This window comes from Onychostoma macrolepis, chromosome 02 (assembly GCF_012432095.1).
Source record: "Onychostoma macrolepis isolate SWU-2019 chromosome 02, ASM1243209v1, whole genome shotgun sequence".
In the NCBI taxonomy this organism is placed as follows: Eukaryota; Metazoa; Chordata; class Actinopteri; order Cypriniformes; family Cyprinidae; genus Onychostoma; species Onychostoma macrolepis.
Window position 1 is genome coordinate 2,976,479 of NC_081156.1, and position 19,574 is coordinate 2,996,052.

General features: G+C 37.5%; 4 protein-coding genes across 7 annotated transcripts in view; 1 reads left to right on the forward strand and 3 right to left on the reverse strand.

Annotated features, from left to right (window-relative positions):
- The window catches only part of gpt (glutamic--pyruvic transaminase), a 33,149-nt gene extending 22,904 nt beyond the window's left edge, over positions 1 to 10,245 (reverse strand). The window contains 3 exon segments of the mRNA XM_058798502.1: positions 6,329 to 6,365; positions 9,415 to 9,538; positions 10,125 to 10,245. Coding sequence (XP_058654485.1) covers positions 6,329 to 6,365; positions 9,415 to 9,538; positions 10,125 to 10,215 — 252 coding nt within the window. The 5' untranslated portion in view covers positions 10,216 to 10,245.
- Positions 5,331 to 9,527, reverse strand: fuz (fuzzy planar cell polarity protein). Of its 3 annotated transcripts, none has more exons than XM_058798515.1 (2): positions 9,130 to 9,408; positions 5,331 to 7,984 (listed from the first exon to the last, which is right to left on the reverse strand). In XM_058798515.1, the coding sequence occupies exon 2, from the start codon at positions 7,915 to 7,917 to the stop codon at positions 6,637 to 6,639; it is 1,281 nt and encodes a 426-aa protein (XP_058654498.1). In that variant the 5' UTR covers positions 7,918 to 7,984; positions 9,130 to 9,408; the 3' UTR covers positions 5,331 to 6,636. The 3 variants fall into 3 exon arrangements, with proteins under 3 accessions (XP_058654498.1, XP_058654505.1, XP_058654494.1); XM_058798522.1 differs by having other exon boundaries at positions 9,266 to 9,373; XM_058798511.1 differs by lacking the exon at positions 9,130 to 9,408 and adding an exon at positions 9,415 to 9,527 and having other exon boundaries at positions 5,391 to 7,984.
- Positions 10,246 to 10,490: 245 nt separating the features above from the next.
- zgc:92744 (uncharacterized protein LOC436846 homolog) lies at positions 10,491 to 12,923 on the reverse strand. Of its 2 annotated transcripts, none has more exons than XM_058798549.1 (4): positions 12,862 to 12,923; positions 12,431 to 12,546; positions 12,111 to 12,186; positions 10,491 to 11,206 (listed from the first exon to the last, which is right to left on the reverse strand). In XM_058798549.1, exons 2-4 carry the CDS (start codon positions 12,512 to 12,514, stop codon positions 11,166 to 11,168), a joined length of 201 nt encoding a protein of 66 aa, XP_058654532.1. In that variant the 5' UTR covers positions 12,515 to 12,546; positions 12,862 to 12,923; the 3' UTR covers positions 10,491 to 11,165. The 2 variants fall into 2 exon arrangements, with proteins under 2 accessions (XP_058654532.1, XP_058654527.1); XM_058798544.1 differs by lacking the exon at positions 12,862 to 12,923 and adding an exon at positions 12,624 to 12,736.
- A 1,541-nt stretch (positions 12,924 to 14,464) lies between these two features.
- Positions 14,465 to 18,636, forward strand: selenot1a (selenoprotein T, 1a). Its single transcript, XM_058798533.1, has 6 exons — positions 14,465 to 14,637; positions 15,149 to 15,259; positions 15,874 to 16,000; positions 16,430 to 16,517; positions 17,005 to 17,171; positions 17,979 to 18,636. The coding sequence occupies exons 1-5, from the start codon at positions 14,507 to 14,509 to the stop codon at positions 17,127 to 17,129; spliced, it is 582 nt and encodes a 193-aa protein (XP_058654516.1). The 5' UTR covers positions 14,465 to 14,506; the 3' UTR covers positions 17,130 to 17,171; positions 17,979 to 18,636.
- The last annotated feature ends 938 nt before the right edge of the window (positions 18,637 to 19,574 follow it).

Genomic DNA, 19,574 nt, shown 5'->3' on the forward strand with positions numbered 1-19,574 from the left:
GCTAAGAGAGGGATAAGTGCATACAATACTCGGCAGAGAGGGAAAGAAAGTGCAGGGTTTAAATAGGGCATGTAATCAGTGTGTGCGTAGGATCAGGTGTGTGTGATTACTGCAATCAGCCATGTGTGCAATCAGTGCAATGAATGATGGGAAACCGAGGCAGAGCCAGCCGAGCAGGAAGCCAGGGCGGAGCCGACGAGACTGGAGCCCACCAGTGCGGAGCAGACTGGGCAGAAGACCTCCACGGAGGCGCAGACAGAGCTGGACGGATCAGGAACCCACAACAAAGACTGGGACCTAGAGAAAACTGAGACACAAGGAGGAGAAAAAGAACATGCACAGACACAAGGACAGAGGTGGGGAACATGTGAAGTCCATGAATATCTTCCCTGGTGGCAACTGAGCGGGCAAGCAGTCCATAACTAAAAACATTGATGGGAAGGGGACAGACAAACTGTTCATCAATGATTTCTTTGGCAGTGACAGACAGTTCATAATCAGCCACCATGGCTGGCTCAGAACGGGCGAGAGTTCAGAGATGGCCTTCTCGGCCGGTTCGGAGCAGGGCAAATGTTCAAAAGCAGCCTCCGTGGCCGTGACAGGACAGGACGAGAGTTCAGGGACAGCCCTTCTGGCTGCGACAGGACAGGACAAGGATATGCAGATGACCTCCATAGCAGTGACCGGACGGGACGAGAGTTCATTGATGTATACCGCTGACACCTCCTGAGGCTCTGCAGCGGTCGCCACCACCCCTGGAGGCTCCACAGTGGCAAACTCAGGACACAGGGAGAGTTCAGTAATGGTCTCTTCGACCGCAGTACAACAGGCTGAGAGTACATTGCTGGGCGCCACCACCATACGAGGAGCCAAAGCGAGCGCCACCACCTCAGGAGGTTCCGCAGCGTCAGCCGCCACCTATAGAGACATCACAGTGTACGCCGCCACCTCTGGGAGTTCTGTGGTGGTGTATGCAGCCCAAACACACCAAAATGCGATCCCCATCATGGGAAGCACTTCAGACAGGGGAATCAGTTCAGGAACAGGAGGACTAGAGTGAGTGGGTTTGGGGACACCAGCTGCGAATCCCCCACACTGGACACCAGACCGGGATAATGGAAGACCGACCTTGATGATCTGGGTGTGTCAGTCCGGACGCGACGTGACTCTGGGCGAACAGCTGTGACGTGCTGCTGTGACTCTGGGCGAACAGCTGTGACGTGCTGCTGTGACGTGCTGCTGTGACTCTGGGCGAACAGCTGCGACTTGGCTTGACTCGCGAAGATCAACGGTGACCTGACTTGACTTGTGACGATCAGCTGCGACTTGGCTTGACTCGTGAAGATCAACAGTGACTTGGCAAGCTGTGACTTGGCTTGACTCTTTAACATCAACTGTGAATTGACTTGATTCATGTAGATTGACTGTGACTTGACTTGGCTCATGAATGACAGCAATGACATGACGGGGTGTTGTTGTGGCTGCCATTTCGTGAGCGCACACTGGTACGTCTGCCATTTCAGTCACAGAAGCGGCGTCGTGTTCCCCTTCTGCGACACCCACAGTGAATAGTGAGCCGACAGTCAACAAAGCAAAGTCCAAAAAACAACTCCGTGAGGAACGCGGACCCTCGCGTCTAAACTGAGACCGCAGAGGCTGATTAATGCCATCACAAAAAATCTCAATCAAAATAATGTCTGGTAAATCCAAATTGTTGGCGATGGCTAAAAACTCTCCAATATGATTCTCCAACAATCGTGGGCCTTGTTTAAGGGCAAACAAAAATCTAGTTGTGTCCATACCTGACAAATGTCCATTTGAAAAGCCGCTGGATCCTTGAGTGGCCGAGTATTCTGTAACGGGGCTGACCAGACGTGAGACGTGCGGATCCATGTGCAAGCTTTTATTTAAAAGGCATGGTCATAAATACAGGCAGGGTCGAAACAATGGCAAACAGGTATGGCGGGGACAAGACAAAGAGTAATCCTAGGGCAAGCGTGGGTCTACGATCGGTGAACAATATCCAATGGGGCAAGGCAGAGAGATAATCCAGGTATACGAGCTATAATCCAAGAGGGGTGCAAACAGAGTCCGAACGGCAAGGCAAGGGTTAATCCAGGAAACACGGGCTAGAATCAAACATAGGAAAACAGGAAAGGCAAGACTAATACAACTAAGTGGGCTCCGTAGAGTAGCTATCGCTAAGAGAGGGATAAGTGCATACAATACTCGGCAGAGCGGGAAAGAAAGTCCAGGGTTTAAATAGGGCATGTAATCAGTGTGTGCATAGGATCAGGTGTACCTGTGATTAGTGCAATCAGCCATGTGTGCAATCAGTGCAATGAATGATGGGAAATGGTGTCCAGTGTGAAGGATGGTGTGAGAGTCAATGTGGTGAGCGAGTGACCTCTGGTGGAGGGTGAATGGAAGTTCACAGACCGGATTCGTGACATAAACATTTCTGGCTACGCTAGTGGTTGCTATACCAGAATACTTCATTGTCTCCATTCCTAAGCACTGCCCCCCAAATGTATAAACTACAATGTATCACTGCCTTAGTTGGGCTTTTGATAACTGTAGCGCCACACAGCGCGTTCTCAATAAAGAACTCTGCTGAAGATACCCAGGAGTCTCCTGGTCTTCGCTTCTGAGTTTCCAAGCATGGTTCGGGCATTCTTCATATAGCCATAACCTCTGGTTACTGTCTCAGCATTATTCAAGTTGTACGTAGTTATATTAATTATTGGGAGGTAGATAAACTACACTGTAAAAAAATAAAAAGTTGAGCCAACTTCAAATTTTAAGGCAACAAGCTTCAGCAGATTTTTGAGTTTTCTCAACTTATTTTTTTTACTTTTATACTTTTTGTTGTATAAACTTAAAACATCAAGTTGAGAAAACTCAAAAATCTGCTGAAGCTGGTTGCCTTAAAATTATAAATTGGCTCAACTTTTTTTTTTTTTTTTACAGTGTAGCATAACCTGATTATTGTTTGAGCTTTATTGAAGCGGTACGTAGTTATTTCTAACTACCGGGGGCTAGATAAACAGTACTAGCATAACCTCTGATTATTGTTTGAGCTTTGTTACATGACTGTATAGGGGGCTAAAACAGAACCACGATTTAAAAATGGTAAGCATGAGCGACCTATTAGAGTTAGTCATGACCTCTGACTAATCATCAGATTGGCGAGTTTATTATCGTTGGGTCCACATAAAACAGCTGACGTGATACACCCTGAGCAACATAGATTCCTAATTAACAAGTAAATATAAAGTAAAGAGTTAAATAGAATAATCAAATTTCAGAACAATAACAATTAAAAATGGACAAACAACCAATTTGCATTTCAACCTAAATTCGAGGTCATAATAAAGTGGAGTCAGATTAGATATAAAATGGAGTAAGATTAGAATTTAACTTAAATTAAATAACTTTGCGTACTGAAAAGACCGAACATGCAAGAAACCTTCAGCCACCATTGGATACCTTGTTGGGCCAATTGCGTGAGCCTTACAACAGTATATCATCTTTCAAAATATCTATCAAATATTATTTTCATATATAGGACTTTAGTGGACAAAATATCACATTGAACCACAGCTATGATGTAATATGTCTAATAAGTTTATATATTCACTCAAATAAAAACTGTAACAACTATCATCCATAATTTGATGGAAAGATTCAAGTTTGTACATTGTCTAGTATGCTGAATCAGTACATTTATTCAAGGAACAGATGTCTGAATCATTGCTGACTGAATAGCATGCAAATTGTTTTCTGGAGTTTTCCCAGAGTTCAATGATTAGTCAAAAGAATTTTATCTAGTGACACATTTAATTGCACACAGCTCAAGCACAAGATATTGCAGCCATAAAAGCTTGATGGTGACAAGCAAATTATGTCGTGAAGTTGTACCGCAAGCTTAGAGGCGGAAACATGTGACAAACCATATTCGGCATAAAGCAGAGAAGAATAAACCAGTCCTGATGTTTGTCATTTCCTCATCAACCACTCGTCAACAGCCTACGAGATATTAGGGACATCCATTATGCACAGCTGCCAAAGATTAATTCATGTGGATTCAGTGATGAAATATAGCCCCACAATCCATGTATTACTTTAAGTCACAACAAAGGAAAACATTTAAAAGTTGTTCTTTAGAAAATAAATGTGTTGTAATAGTATTAATGACATTTCAAACAGGACAAAAAGGTAAACAGTAGCACAGTAAACAATAGCCCTCCAATAAATGTGTTAATGATTGTATATGCATATATACTTGTACAGACTAGATGACATTATTGCTTTTATTCTAGCTTAGAGGTAAGATTTAACCATTCATTTAACTGAATAGATAACCTGTAACTGCCCTGATTATGTGATTAGAAGCATTAACAGGCGCTCAGAGTGCTAATAAAGATTAATAACGACAGATGAAGCTGGTTAATAAATAGTACATATTTTAAGTTAGAGACACAAGCCAATGCCTGCTGCTCCTATTCTGTGATATAATGTCTGATCTAATACTCAAACTAGTTTTTCAGTGAGACGAGGGATAGGCTGTTGATGGTTACGTTCCAACAGTCAGGGGCCCCATAGACTTCCATTGTGAGCGCCTTTCTATCAACACATTGTCTCTGCAAACTGAGGCATGTCACAGATCTCAACTGGTATTTAACCCGGATTATCCCTTTAAAGCAGAGATAATGAGACTGGGTGTGGATGAACAGCTTGATATAAAACATGCCTTATTTATTTTTATTCTTTTTAGCCTTTTATACAGCTTATTGGCTGTAAATACTTCAGCTTTGTGTCGATCATACTGCATTGACCTTTGACTTGAAGGAGTGACTCAGGGAAACTGTGTTCGACCAATTGAAGACCTGATAAGTTGAATTTGTTAATGGATAATTATATATGAACAAAACAACAAGGACTATAGCACTTTAGTTGCCTGCAAATTTCATATCCTGTGAAAACAACACACACCTCTTCAGACATTCATATACTGATAAAGAAGTCCTCATAAGAAAATGTTTTACAGAAACCCATGATTGGATTTCTTTCCTAAGTACATTCAATAAAAACAGCCATGTTTCCTTTCCTTTTTACACATCATGCGCATTCAATTTATTTTTTCACTATCTTTATTTATTTTTTTTAGTTTCTAAATTGTTGCGTGCAATCGGAGGTTAACTGTTGTGCTGGCAGTACAATGCTATTTATATTTAAAATGAGGTGTAAACATGCAATTAAAATGTTCATTGCAGCAATACTCACACCCAATATCCTGTCTTTATTTAACCTGCAAGTGTTAAAAAGAAGTGTACTTCTTTTACATCACCCACTCTTGTTACAAAAATATAGGACTCTGTTCTTGGAACATAACATGATTAGGCAGCAGGGGGCGGGGTTACACAGATTTCTGCTGATTTTTACAAATAATAAAAAAAATAAATAAAAATACAATTTTTTTAAAATCACACGGTGAAAACATGAATGTGGTTCAGAAATAATAACAGCAGATTTACTGCTAGAATGCCGAATGATTTTATTTCACTGTTAGTGCTAAAACATGAAAATAGAACTGAAACATAAGGAAATGCATATGTATTTATTAACACAACAAATTCAAACATTATAAAACTAATTTGTTCACCAGTGTCATTAAGTGAATATTAACATACACAGCTTTTGAAAATAATGTTATGTTGATCCTCAATGCCAAACACATTTTCCATTCATGTTTAGTAACAACAACACACCAAAGGTAGTATGTGGTATCACAGTGTGAATGCTACACATATACAGTTATACAGTAGTCATTAAGTGCTTTTGAGTCTATATTTTGATTCACTTTCTAGAATCACATTTGTTTATATCCTGTGCTCCTAAGAAAGTACTTTAGCAGTGGCAGTAAAGAAATATTAGTAACACTTTACAATAAGGTTCAATTTGTCAACATAGTTAATGCATTAGGTATCACAAACTAATAATGAATAATACTTATGCATACAGCATGTGTTATTATAGGTATTGTTCAATGTTTAATTTATACTCTAAATGTCTTTAAAAAATAAAACTGTATTAGTAGATGCAGAAATTACATTCTAGCATTACAGTAACTAATATTAATAAATGGTGTCCATAGTTCATTATTAGTTCAAATTGAATCTTATTGTAAAGTTTTAACAAAAAGTCTTCTTCTGATTAATATACAACAAGGCACGAGCCTTAATTTGAAGATTACAACTAGAAATTGCCAGTGACTAGTTAAAGGGATAGTTCACCCGAAATGAAAGTTCTGTCATCATTTACTCACCCTCATGTCATTCCAGATCTGCACGCCTTTCTTTCTTCTGTGGAACACAAAAGAAGATATTTGGAAAAATGTCTTGCCATTTTTTCTCAATGTGATTCACTGTTGTTTTGAACAATGACTGTCATTGTATGGACCATTTTTAGAAGATTCACAACAGGTCATACAAGGATATGAGGGTAAGAAAATGATGACAGAATTGTAATTTTATGTGAACTATCCTCTACTATTAATGCTTGCACTGTTCATTTTTAAAAATCCAGTAAGTCTGGTACCTGGTTAAATAAACCATACATGTCCAAACCAATGCCCTAAAAACCAGTTGCAGCAGTAATCGCTGACAGAGTCCGTGTAGCCACAGTACGCAAGGCAAACGTGGGCACAGAGAGATCCATGAGGAGAAAGAGCTGGTGTTGGGAACTCTGCAGGCCATAACACTTACACTCATCTGTGACAAGATAACACTGCACAGGGACATGGGTAAAACCCTGAGAGAAATCCTCCGAGGTAGTTGAGGCTGACGAAACTGATGTCTCCTGAGAGGTAAAATATCGAGTCGCGGCAAACGTATAAAAAAGGCGGAGGAGCTCCAAGCGCCTGCCAGAGGAGAGGAGAGGCGTAGCATCTGAGGGAGCGCCACTGCGAACATGAGGGCAGACGGTGACGGCACGTCGAGATTCACGGTTGATGAGGAGAAGCGCCTGGACGTCCCAGCGAAGGCTAACAGAGGGGGGAAGAGTAGAACGTTTGGCCTGCTCCAAACAGCTACGCAGGTTCTCCACAAAAGTGGACCAAAAACGACCGATGAGCTCATTCTCCGCCTTATACAAAGAGGGTTTGGGGCCGCAGAGGACGCACACGTGAATCCCAGGAAGTAGTTGGAAACTGAGCAAGCGAATGGCGACGGTAGGACTTCCTTGGGGAAGGAAGACGGGATAGTCACATGAAGATGAACCGGAAAGCAAGTGCACCAAGACTGAGAGCACAACAACTTCCTGGGATGTCAGTCGAGACCACCACTTCTCCGTGGCCAGTGCCACACGGCCGTGCACCAGCAGGCAGCCAAATTCACTCTCCGCTGCTTGGGCGAAGGAGTCTAGGGCTTCCTGAAGCAAGCCGGAGTGGGAGAGAAGCAAACAGTCGGCACACTGCGTCAGATCTCCCATAAATCCCTGCTCGTCATTAACGCGTTCCAAGAGCATGTCGATCAGGCGGTAGCAAGAGCGCAACTCTCGTTTTAGCCGCTCCACGTTGCGTATGTTTGCTAGCTCATCCTGTCCCAGGACCAGGACCATGCAGTTCCACACGTTCTCCAGCAGGCGGCGCAGCTGCAGCTCACTGATGGCGGAGCCTCCGCCGCCGCTCACCGCAATCAGCATCAGGCTCTCCTGAAACACGCCCCAAACCACACGGCTCCCTCGATCCGTCTCACAGCTTGCTAATTGAGCCCCGTGGCCAGCGCCAAACATATGGACACCATTTAGGGAGCCGATGATGGAAAAGGGAAGCTGCTTTGCGGAGCCTCGTGAGAACAGAGGGACCCCACTGGTGGCTGTGAGGCACAGCAGTTGGAGGGTCTCTGCTTGCAGCATAGTGAATGTAGACTGGGATGGAAAGTGGCTCTAAACACCAATCAGTGACGGAGACATCTTAAAAAGCCTTTAGGTGAACAAAGACAAAAGAAATAAACTTCAACATTGTACATACTGCAAAAGACATTACACTGACATGACACCTGTGAACTCGTAAGATGGGGTAAGATGTCCTCCTAATGTGCTTTTACTTTTAAATTCTAACATGTTTAGATACAAGTTTAGCACATGCAGCATGATGATGCATCAGCCAATGTGACATTAAGGGAAACTGATAGAAAAATGTGTTATTTTAGTTGGCATAGCACAAAATGTAACATTAATTTAATCACTTAATCATTTAGCAGACACGTTTATTCAAAGAAACTTATAAATGCGGACAACAGAATCACAGATTTGTTTTCTAATACATAAAAAGAAAACAATTAGATAGAACAGCAATAGTGCTAGTGTTAGAGGGTCGAGTGTAGATGGAAGAGAATGAGTCTTTAAGGATTATATATATATATATATATATATATAAATAAATATATTAGTGCTGTCAAACGATTAATCGTGATTAATCGCATCCAAAATAAAGGTTTTTGTTTACATATGTATGTGTGCTGTGTATATTTATTATGGATATGTAAATACACACATATGCATACATGTATTTCAGAAAAATGTTATTAAATATATTTATTTATAACATAAATTATATTACTATAAATATAGACATGTATATACATGTAAATATTTTCAAAATATATTCTGTATGTGTGTGTATTTATATATATATACATAAATATACACAGAACACATATATTATGCAAAAAACCTTTTATTTTGGATATGATTAATCGCGATTAATCATTCAACAGCACTTATATATATATATATATATATATATATATATATATATATATATATATATATATACATATATATATATATATATATATATATATATATATATATATAAATAAATGCCCATATTTTAATTGAAGACATGTCATAATTGAGACACTATGCTTTCGAACTGATTGCACTATGAGTTTTAATGCATTTCAAAGATATACCCATCTGAAATATATATTTGACTCATGTAATTAATAAATAATAACCTATGAAATCCACAAAAATATTAAATAATAATAATACAAGTCACAAAATTTGATTCATAAATCCCAAGGGGAAAAACACCTGGTGTTTTCTCCGGGGGCATCTTACCTTTTCCTACTCTACTAACAGGAAAAGCTGGTCTTCATGCAAAGTGTATGCTAACGTGACACATCTGCGTCAAAATTACAATCTGCGTTTTTGCCCGTGTTTTTCGTCTGTCTAATTATGCAAACGTTGAACAAACCTGCTAATCCACGCCGAAACATTCACAGACCGCTGTAATAAGCGTTAGTTCGCATAATTGTGACCCAAGGTTTTCCCTCACAGAATTAAGCCGCTAATGACTTGAGTGGGTAACTGCTAATAAGAAAAACAATTCAATAATTCTCTTGCCTGACTTCGAGAGTTGTAAACTTCACGTATCCACAGCAACATCTCTGACCAGAGCGGTTCCGCTCTTCTTCGCAGCCAATGAAAGTAAGAGAACTGATGGCTGCATACCGCCACCTTCCGGAGTCTATATGTGAATGCAAGTAGAGTGTATAAAAAACAGTTCATGTTGTTGGTTCTGTTTAGCACTGATTATTCAGCACTGAACTACAAATATACGTGTCTTACGTATATTTAACATTATTTTATCAATCCTAAACGGTCTCACTTTAAGTACAGAACTTTTAATATAAAATAATCAACACCCTCTTATTTTCAACACTACTAGTATTAAGTCAAATCCGAAGGATTATTTTTATTATTATTTTAACAGGCATTAGCAACCAACAATTGCCACATTTATTCACTGGCATGTTTAAAAATGTGAAAAATCTTAAGCAAATACATCAGTCCTTTTTTACATTTACAACTTGACAATTAAATGTTACTTGCTACAGTGTTCTTAGCATTGAACAGAATTACATTTAAAACACAGCATTGTGTTTTAATCATGCCACAACTAATTAATAAATAAATAAAATAAAAACTGAGATCAAATCAAAACAGTCCCTTTCAAAAGGAACTGTAAAACGGTATTTTTAATGCCACTTATCTTATTTATTCATAGACAGAATGAAATGCTTAGTTCATACCAAAATGAACGAAATTCACACCTTGAAATGCAATCAACTCTGTATTGACTCCCATTGTGCAAGTCACATGTAAACCACTGAATATCTTTGATGATACTGCTGTCTTTGGCATTGCTTAGGCTATCCATCTAACCAAGCAAAAGAAAGTAATTAATCATTTAAACAGTGTAGAAATCATGACAGAATGTAATCAATCACAGTCATGGATGGGACTACCGCACAGACTTTAGTCAGCAAATTTCTGTTGAGAACATGGTTCCTCGTTTTAAGTCCTTTTAAGCCAGTATAAACAGCTCAAAGATGGTTTGTTTCATTTAACCTACTAGACTCTTATGCCCCTTACTGTTGGTTAAATGACAAACATTTTAGATTCACACACAACGCATGTCATTTATAAACATTTTATTTTAGTCCAGCTCTTTTCCTCTTCCTCTTCCTCTTCACTCCATCATAGCATACAGTATATAACATCATCAGTTGTGAAAAAGCTGAGTTGCTAAGCCTCATTCTATTATGGTAAACAGTACCACAACGACAAGAATATGTGCCAGAGAACTAAATTATTCAGGTTAAGTTCCATATTCAAGAAGGAAGGAGGCAGCTATTAAATTACAAAGAAAACAATTAAAAGAAAAGTTATACAATGTGTGACAAGAAACATTTTTTCCATTTGTGATTTAGATTTGCTGACTGGCTTTTCATTCATAATACTTTATCCTGTGCAAACTACAAAATGGCTGTTTTGGGGGTCCAAAAAAGCAAACAAAAAGACATTAAATCATTTCTGCACAACTATTTCAGGAATGAACGAGAAATCAGGAATTACAAAAATCACATCGCTGCTGTGACATATCAAGATTTTTACATTACATCAAGGTAGATTGACAGAAAATAACATTACAATTGATCGGAATGCAATTTTATGGCTTTTTGATTTTTCTTCATTAAGAAGGCACCAGAGAGGAATGACAGGATTGTTGCACCTCAGAAGATAAATCAAGAAAATCAGCAAAAAGCCTCGAACTGGCAAGGAGTGGATACTTGAGACATCACTGGTCCTCTTTACATGCCCATTCGAATGCTCTGAATGATCTGGAATATTGCTGAGGAGAAAAAAAAAAAAACAGAGTGACATTACAGATGGCTGACATTCCAGCCTTTGGAAAAGTTGAGGAGGAAGAATAACGAAAAGCTGAACTTGTTGAAGTCAATCTTAACATAAATGCCAGCTTCGGGTATGTAATGGGCCATTGCACTAGTGGATATTCATGTTTCTTCACTCTTTTGTCTCATAAAAGTAAACTATCTGTATTTCCAAAAAGAGTGTTATCTCTAAAAAAATTAAAAAGTAAATCTTATGCTTTTGTGGATCGAATCGAATAAAAAGATTGCAAAATCATCCAAGGCAGAAAAGCAAGGGCAAGCAAACAGAGAGCAAGATGACCAAGAAAACATGCAAAGAAAATGTCATTTGTTCAAAGCAAACAGATTCTCGAAGGCAATGGGTAAAAACTCTGCAAGAGCTGGCAGCGACCCAGAAGCCCTGGCCAAAGCATGTGCCACATCAGATCTGGACGGAGCTGTTTATGACGTTGTCAAAAAGGCTACATCTTTTAAGCTATGTCTCAAAGCCAGCTGGCAATGAGATACGTTGCACTTCCTGGGAGCACTTAAGCGGTTGTTGGCAATGTTCTTCAATGCTGTTTCCAGAGTAGCAACACCTGCAGATCCACGTGTTGTACCCAGTGAAAATAAGCAGATAAAGTCATGCTATCAGTCCAGCCTTGTCCATGTAAATAGTGTGCATTATTATCTCAGCCCTCTCTAAAGTGCAAGGTTTCACAGTGTGTGCCAAAAAAAATGAGTGGAGGTCAGCTTTGTCTACCTACCTTGGGCTAAGCAAAAAGTACAACATATGCTAGTATAAAAATAAAACACCATTTAATTGAATGTGTTTATTATTTGATGTGAGATATGACAGGTCACTTGTTTGTATTGGTTACTCACCTGAACCGCAGACAACAAAGATGAAGAGCGCCAAGAGCCACGGTCCCACCGAAACCTTATCATCACTGACATTTCTCTGCGTGAATTTACATTAAAAACAGTTGCAAATGCATTTTAGTTGTCATTTAATTGTAGTAGTACAGCGGGATTTAGTAATGAAAGTGTATATACATTACAGATTTGAGAACCACTATTTTTCTGCAAATCTAGTAATTCCCTATATTAATAGTTTAATCAAAAATCAGTTAAGTTAGTCCATTAAATGAAGTTAATTTCACTTCTGTTGTTACACAACTGAACATCACGAAGAGTTGTCTTACCGATGATGATTTGACGTTGCCTCTCTGGGTGATGTTTTTGCTGTGTTTCTCGTTGGCCATACGAATCCTCTGTTTGGCGACCATCGTTACAAATGCTGGTGGGTTGTAAAAGTGAGCTGGAGAGAGTCACAAATATGACGAACACAAACTAGTGAGGATGAAGAGAAAACTACGTCGATTTTTGTCTACGTACCACACCGATCAGTGCTACGTACTCAGAATCTAAGCTCCGCCCACACCGGAAGAACGCAAATGGACTGACACCCGGACCGCCCAGCTTTTTTTTAACGTTAACACGATATTTGCTAAATGTAGTTTTTAAAGTTTTGTGTCAGCCTTGCGTAGTGTGTTATAAAGCTTGTTAAAACGTTCATATTGATAAGACCTTCGATTGGGATATAAATATTGCACCGTGTCTGTGCTGTTCTTACTTTTTCTTTGCAATAAGTTGCATGTCTAGTTGCATATCTCCGCCATCTTGGATTTCCGGTCTAGTGCAGTGTTGCCAACTTAGCAATTTTGTTGCTAAATTTAGCAACTTTTCAGACTACCCTAGCAACTTTTTCTTCCAAAAGCACCTAGCAACAAATTTAGCTATTTAAAAAAATTATTTGGCAACTTTTAGCAATTTTTGATGAGTGATTCAAACGATAAAAAGGCACACATTTTCCATATAAATTACACAAAATGAGGAAACCATAGATGCCTAGCAGTACACACATTACGTGAATTAACACCTTAGTAGCTTGTTCCTGCGATTGTTGATCAGTTAGTACACTGTAAGAAAAATATCTAGAAAAATGGAAAAGGTACTAGTAATTTTCCAGGACATTATCCATTATTCATTATTCATTGTAACCCTGTAACCCAAAAACACAAAATACAATGCGTAATTTAAAATCCAGGTAAAAAACCTGTGAAAAATCAATACGGAAAAATTCCTTCGTATTAACATAGTAGATTGTGCCTTATTTTTACAGACATTTCTTAGAGTGTAGCACACTAACTAACTACTAATACACTGCTTAAAACTATAATTGTTCAGAATGTGTAGTTTACTAGCTAACTGAAAAAAAAAACTTACATTGTAATTGTTCAAAAATGTGTAAGTTTTTAATAATTCAATGTTTTATTTAAAAATAGTTATATTTTAATATTAAGTTATATTATTTTCCAAACAAATCTAAATTAACATATATAAACATTTTTTTTTGCTGAGACTTGATGTATTGACACAATTTTGAATTACTATCCATTCATTAGCTGAACTGGGACATTTGAATGCATGGTGATTACATACTGAACAGCTGAATTGTTTTAGATTTATTTAATTTAATTTATTTATTTTATTTTTTCTATTTATGCAAAACGACTTGCATAACATTGCACAAAGTGCAGAACAACAGGAACAATATCATGTAATAATAATAACAACAATAATACATTTATACACTATACACGGATAAACAAAGTATTTTTTACTTTTCAAAGATTTTTTGTTTTTGCTTTTTTATGCTCATCAAAGACAAAACATAGGAATTGTCTATTTAAATGGACAGTTCTTATCCAAACATTTGCATTTGTGTATAAAAAATAAGTATCATAAAAAAAATCGATGTTATTTGTGTATAAAAATATAATGAAAAATAATTTGACTTGTTATAAAGATTATTATTATTTTTTTTAATAATAGTATTTATTTAGATTCTGACTTTTTTTCTGAGATAGGTAGGCCTACAGAAATCGTTCAAAAAAGCTTTATTTTCGATTTTGGCTCGTTTTATCATGTTTGTTAATAGATATTTGTGGGGAAGAGACCAGACCAAATTGCATTTAACGTGCATTTAAAAAGATGATGCGGGACAAGGTTTTTATTTATTTATTTATTTTTATTTATTTATTTATTTTTGTGAACAGGTTACAGTGGTTGAAACGCCAAGATGTTCTTAGTCAAAATGTGTGACCCCACGTCAAGCAGTCGCCAACCAATCCCAGCGTGACTTCCTGGATTACCCGTATGAAATTCAGTACACCACTTCCTGCTTTTCAGTTCAGTAATCAATCGTCTTGGGGAAGATGCGTTGGTTACCTCTCTCGGTGGTAATATTATGGGCCTGTTTTCTTTACAGTGCCTCTGCGGATAACAGTGGCGTCAAGAAAATGAAGGTTCAATTTGCCACTGGTCCACTTCTCAAATTCCAGATTTGGTGAGTGAGGGTTTGGGCATTTTTTATGTCGGTCGGTCCCCGGAACAGGCCGTCCAGTGTTTGACATTGAGTGTGTTGACAGTAGCACAGCGCGGCTTGACACGTGATTAACCCTGCAGAGATATGAACCACGCTTACTGGAATAAAGTAATACTGAGACAGAAGCGTTAATTTGTCTCATATGGCACAAGTAGTCTCGCAGATAACCTCAGCAGGATGTTATAATCGGCCAGTAATCCGGTGTTAAGTGGAGGGCTGTCATTTGAGGATTAGCCCATTAGTGTCTATGTCTGTGTGCTTGCACTTAGTCATTTGAGACGCTGCGCGTTTAATAATGCAGCTTTTATGGATTTATGAAGCCAATTTGAGGCTGCTGTAACATCTAGTGTCCAATGGTAGTTAATTTATCATAATCTGAAATGGAAATCATTGTTTATGTAGTTACTGCACAATGTAGTTGTGAACCAAATGCTCTGAGGTGTGTCTTCATCGTCTTGTTTGTTTTCTGCAGTGTCTCCTGAGGATACAAGCGGGTGTTTGAGGAGTACACGCAGGTTTTGTACCAGCGGTACCCAGACATCCGCATAGAAGGAGAGAACTACCTTCCTCTGCCTATCTACAGGTAATCGCTTACAAACCACTTACATGTCTGTCCTCATGGCCAAGAGTTTAAAAAGTAAGTGTGTGTATAAACACGCGTGTATACAACACAAATACACACACAATCACACACCTTTGCAAAAGAATCATCATTGGCTTGAACAGTGTTTACTGGAATGACAGCTTTTTTCCATCCTGCTCACAAAATCTGCATGTATGTGCTCACAGATCAAATTAATACAGTAATATTGTGAAATGGTATTAGAATTTGAAATGGCTGTTTTCAGTTTAAAATGTAATTTATTGTTTTTAACATTGATAATAAGAAGCATTATTAATAACAGAGCACCAATAATAATTTAATGATAAAACTTCAGTAATTAGAGCTTAAATGTGCCAACCATATATGAATGAAAATAATTTGTCTTATTAAAAAAATAAATTAAAAAAAAAGTGCTTGAGACATTGCTGGTCATTTAGTGTTTCTGTAAAAAAAAAAAAAAAAACAGTAATTATACTACAACAATAATACTACTAATTCAACTATTTTATGTGTGTGTGTATTTGTGTATGAATTATTTATTTATATAGTGTCTCTCCCCTTTTTTTATTTATTTATTTTTTACTTTCCTCCAGGCACCTTGCTTCCTTTCTGTCTATGTTTAAGCTGTTGTTAATCGGTGTGATCATTGTGGGCAAGGATCCATTTGTTCTATTTGGCATGCAGGCTCCAGGTCTCTGGGTTTGGAGTCAGGAGAATAAGGCAAGACCTCAGACTTTTCTTGTTGAGATATTTTCATTTGGTGGTTTAGATTTTAGTTCTTAACTAAAACCTGTTTGAGTAGTATGTTCCAAATACAAACATTTTCCCCATGGAGCTCATTAGTCTGTAACTTTGTTACCTCAGTGACGTTTGTGGTTATAGGAGAAAATGTAATGCACTAGGGACCAAAGAGCAAGCTCTCATGTTAATGTTCACCTGACTGTTTCTGCACTATTTCTGAAATGTAGGCATCAAAGTACAGAAGAAAAATGTTAACCTTCAGCTTTCTTTGATTTTTGTGTTTCAGTTTGAAAAATTAGCACAAGCCATGTATAAACTATCCACAAAATAGTCACGTACAAACAAACTAGCTGCAGAAATGCTTATATATATTACACACACATACAATTTATTAATTTTTTTTTTTAGATATATGCTTGTATGATGGTGTTCTTCTTCAGCAATATGATCGAAAATCAGTGTATGTCTACTGGTGCTTTTGAAATCACACTCAATGGTAAGTGTATTTGATTCAAAATTTGAGTATTTATATTATTATGTAAATGTGTGTAACATTTTTATGTTCATGTAATATTTGTTTATAACAATAATAGTCATTTATTTTATTTGTGGTATGCATATTATAGTATTTCACCTTTTTTTTTTTTTCCTTTTTGTAAAATGGGATGACTGAATGTTTTTATAATTTAGAGATTCCTTGTTATGACCCCTTTCAGAACAACATAATCTGTCTTAACTCAGGGAATTTTTTTTATGGAATAGCAGCACATAGAAAATGTATTATGTAAGAAATTATTAAAGCAGAAGAACTAGAGTCGCTCTCTGTCCATTAGACATGCTAAGCATACAAGTTTGTTGACGTTTTTAAAGGGAAGCAGTGTGGCGGTAGCCTAATTCAGTGGTTTAGTCTGGTGGAAGTTAGCAAAATGGCATGGTTGCACTATCACTATGGTAACGCTATTTTGGGGTATTTTTTTGGTTAGATGTTCCAGTTTGGTCCAAGCTAGAGTCAGGCCACCTGCCTTCCATGCAGCAGCTAGTCCAAATTCTGGAGAATGAGATGAAGATGAACGTGCACATGGACACACTTCCACACCATCGCTCGTAACCTTGCCTCTGATTCACTGAATGGAGCCGATGACCCTTCCACGTATGTTTAACCATCATAACCCTACCAAGTATTAAACGAAATTCTATTATTTAAAATATTGTCTTTTGTTTTAAAGATTTCTATAATGTACTAGTTTTTGACACAAAGATAGTCTTAGATGCTGATATAAAAATAAAAAACTACTATCTATAATGTATACACTATAAAGTTTGGGGTCAGTATAATATTTTCTTAATGTGTCTTATGCTCATCAAGACTGCACTGATTGAAAATACAAAAAAAAAAAAATTATAATAATATTATAACAATTTAAAATGATTTTGAATTAAATGCATTATACATGCAATTTATTCCTGTGATGGCAAAGCTGAATTTTCAGTAGTTGTTACTCCAGTCTGCAGTGTCACATGATACTTTTGAAATCATTCAAATATAAAATTTTTCTGATTTGGCGAGTAGAAAGTTCTAAAAGAACGGCATTTATTTAAAATACAAATTTTGTAATGTTGTAAATGTCATTACTGTAATATTTGATCAATTTGATGCACTCTTTTAGTTGCTACAGTAAATAAAAAATATTGAACAGTAGTTTAATAGGTAAGCAGCAACTACATAACAATAAAACTGACAAAAAGATTTTTAATTGAATTTTAATGTTTCGACTGCTCTCTTAATCTAAGTGTAGTTGAGCCAAAAATGTGTAGTGACTTTTTTTTTTTTTTTTTTTGTACAGTGGATTATATGAGTATACATTTTCATGAAATAGTGAGTTAAAGCGGATGACTAATGATATTGCTTTTTCCCCTTTTAAATGAATTAATTTACTTTTTCCACATTGTCTTTTAGTTCTGAGGTGAAGCTCTCCTACGGTTGTGAGGTGACGTTTATGAAGGTTTGCGCTGAAAGTAGATACTCTACTAGCGCACGCCCGATGTTCTGCGTTCTCCTCACCATGCCCCTCGGAGACGCACCACCTACAGATGCTGGTGTGGGATCTACAGCAACAACAGTGGCCATATAATTATGATTGCATCCCATCTCTTGTGCAATAACCATTTGGTTCAGGTCAGGATGTATGTTCACAATGACTCCCATTTTCATTTTAGTCCAGTTAGCTCAGTCAACAGAATTTATGATGGCATGTTTTTCTTTCCTACTGTACGGCTAACTCTTGGTCTGTTTTATTCAATAAGTAGATATGAGAAGCTCCTAACTTATATACCCAACCCCCATCATGTTGATTTAACAACTAAGTAACATTAATTATATTTCTGAGCCCTGGATTTTATATTGCTTTCTATAGCTTAAAATGTTTACTAAAAGAAAAATAAAATGTTATAAAACTAAATGTTGTTCTTTATTAGAAGAACAGACTTGCAAATGCTTTTTACAGTCTTAAAACATTTGAAAGAAAATTACAAGAGTATTGTTGTAATTAATGTTTGAAATAATACTTTAGTGTTAGAAATGACTTCCTTTTTATTAAACATGCAGTGAAATATCATTGTTCACCCATTTGTCCTGTAATGCCATTAACCTAGTGCAGAATTGGGTTTATTCTGGTCTTACCCAGATCACTTCTGGTGAAGTTTTATGTGCTTATCACCATCTAGAATCCAACTGTGAACTGAGATTTACAGTTAATGTATTTTGTCTAATGTAAGCTTTATCGTATTTTGGTTATTGAAATGCACAATTTTCACTGTACAAAAAGATTCAGCTTAAAGTCCTTATGAACCGGAAGTTACTACTGACTTTATTTCAGTGTAGTGACGTATTTCCAGCCGAAACGGAATATCGAATAGAGGGCGTGGTGTTATTTTTGTGCTCCTCCTCTCTCTGTCTCTCACTCATAGCAACCTAACAGTCGGAGGGGCGTGGTTAAGGATATTCTGCCAAAGCAGTCAAATCGACGTCATCAGAGAAGGAATGCCATTCCAGAGGAAGCAAATTTTCAGATTTTGATTAAAGGAACACTCCACTTTTTTTGGAAATGGGCTCATTCTCCAACTCTCCCAGAGTTAATAAGTTGAGTTTTACCGTTTTGGAATCTATTCAGCCGATCTCCGGGTCTGGCAATAGCACTTTTAGCATAGATCATTGAATCCGATTAGACCAGTAGCATCGCGTTTAAAAATGACCAAAGAGTTTAGATATTTTTCCTATTTAAAACTTGACTCTTCTGGCGGAAAATGAAAAGTTGTGCGTGATATCACTGCACCTGCTGCGGCCATGTTACGGCAGCAAACTTCCTTGATTATTACGCCAGAATGGGAGTATGGTTCCTAATTATATCGGCCTAGAAAACCACAGCTTTTCATTTTCCGCAGGTCTTAGTACACGATAGAACTGCAGAAGAGTCAAGTTTTAAATAGGAAAAATATCTAAACTCTTTGGTCATTTTTAAACACGATGCTACTGGTCTAATCGGATTCAATGATC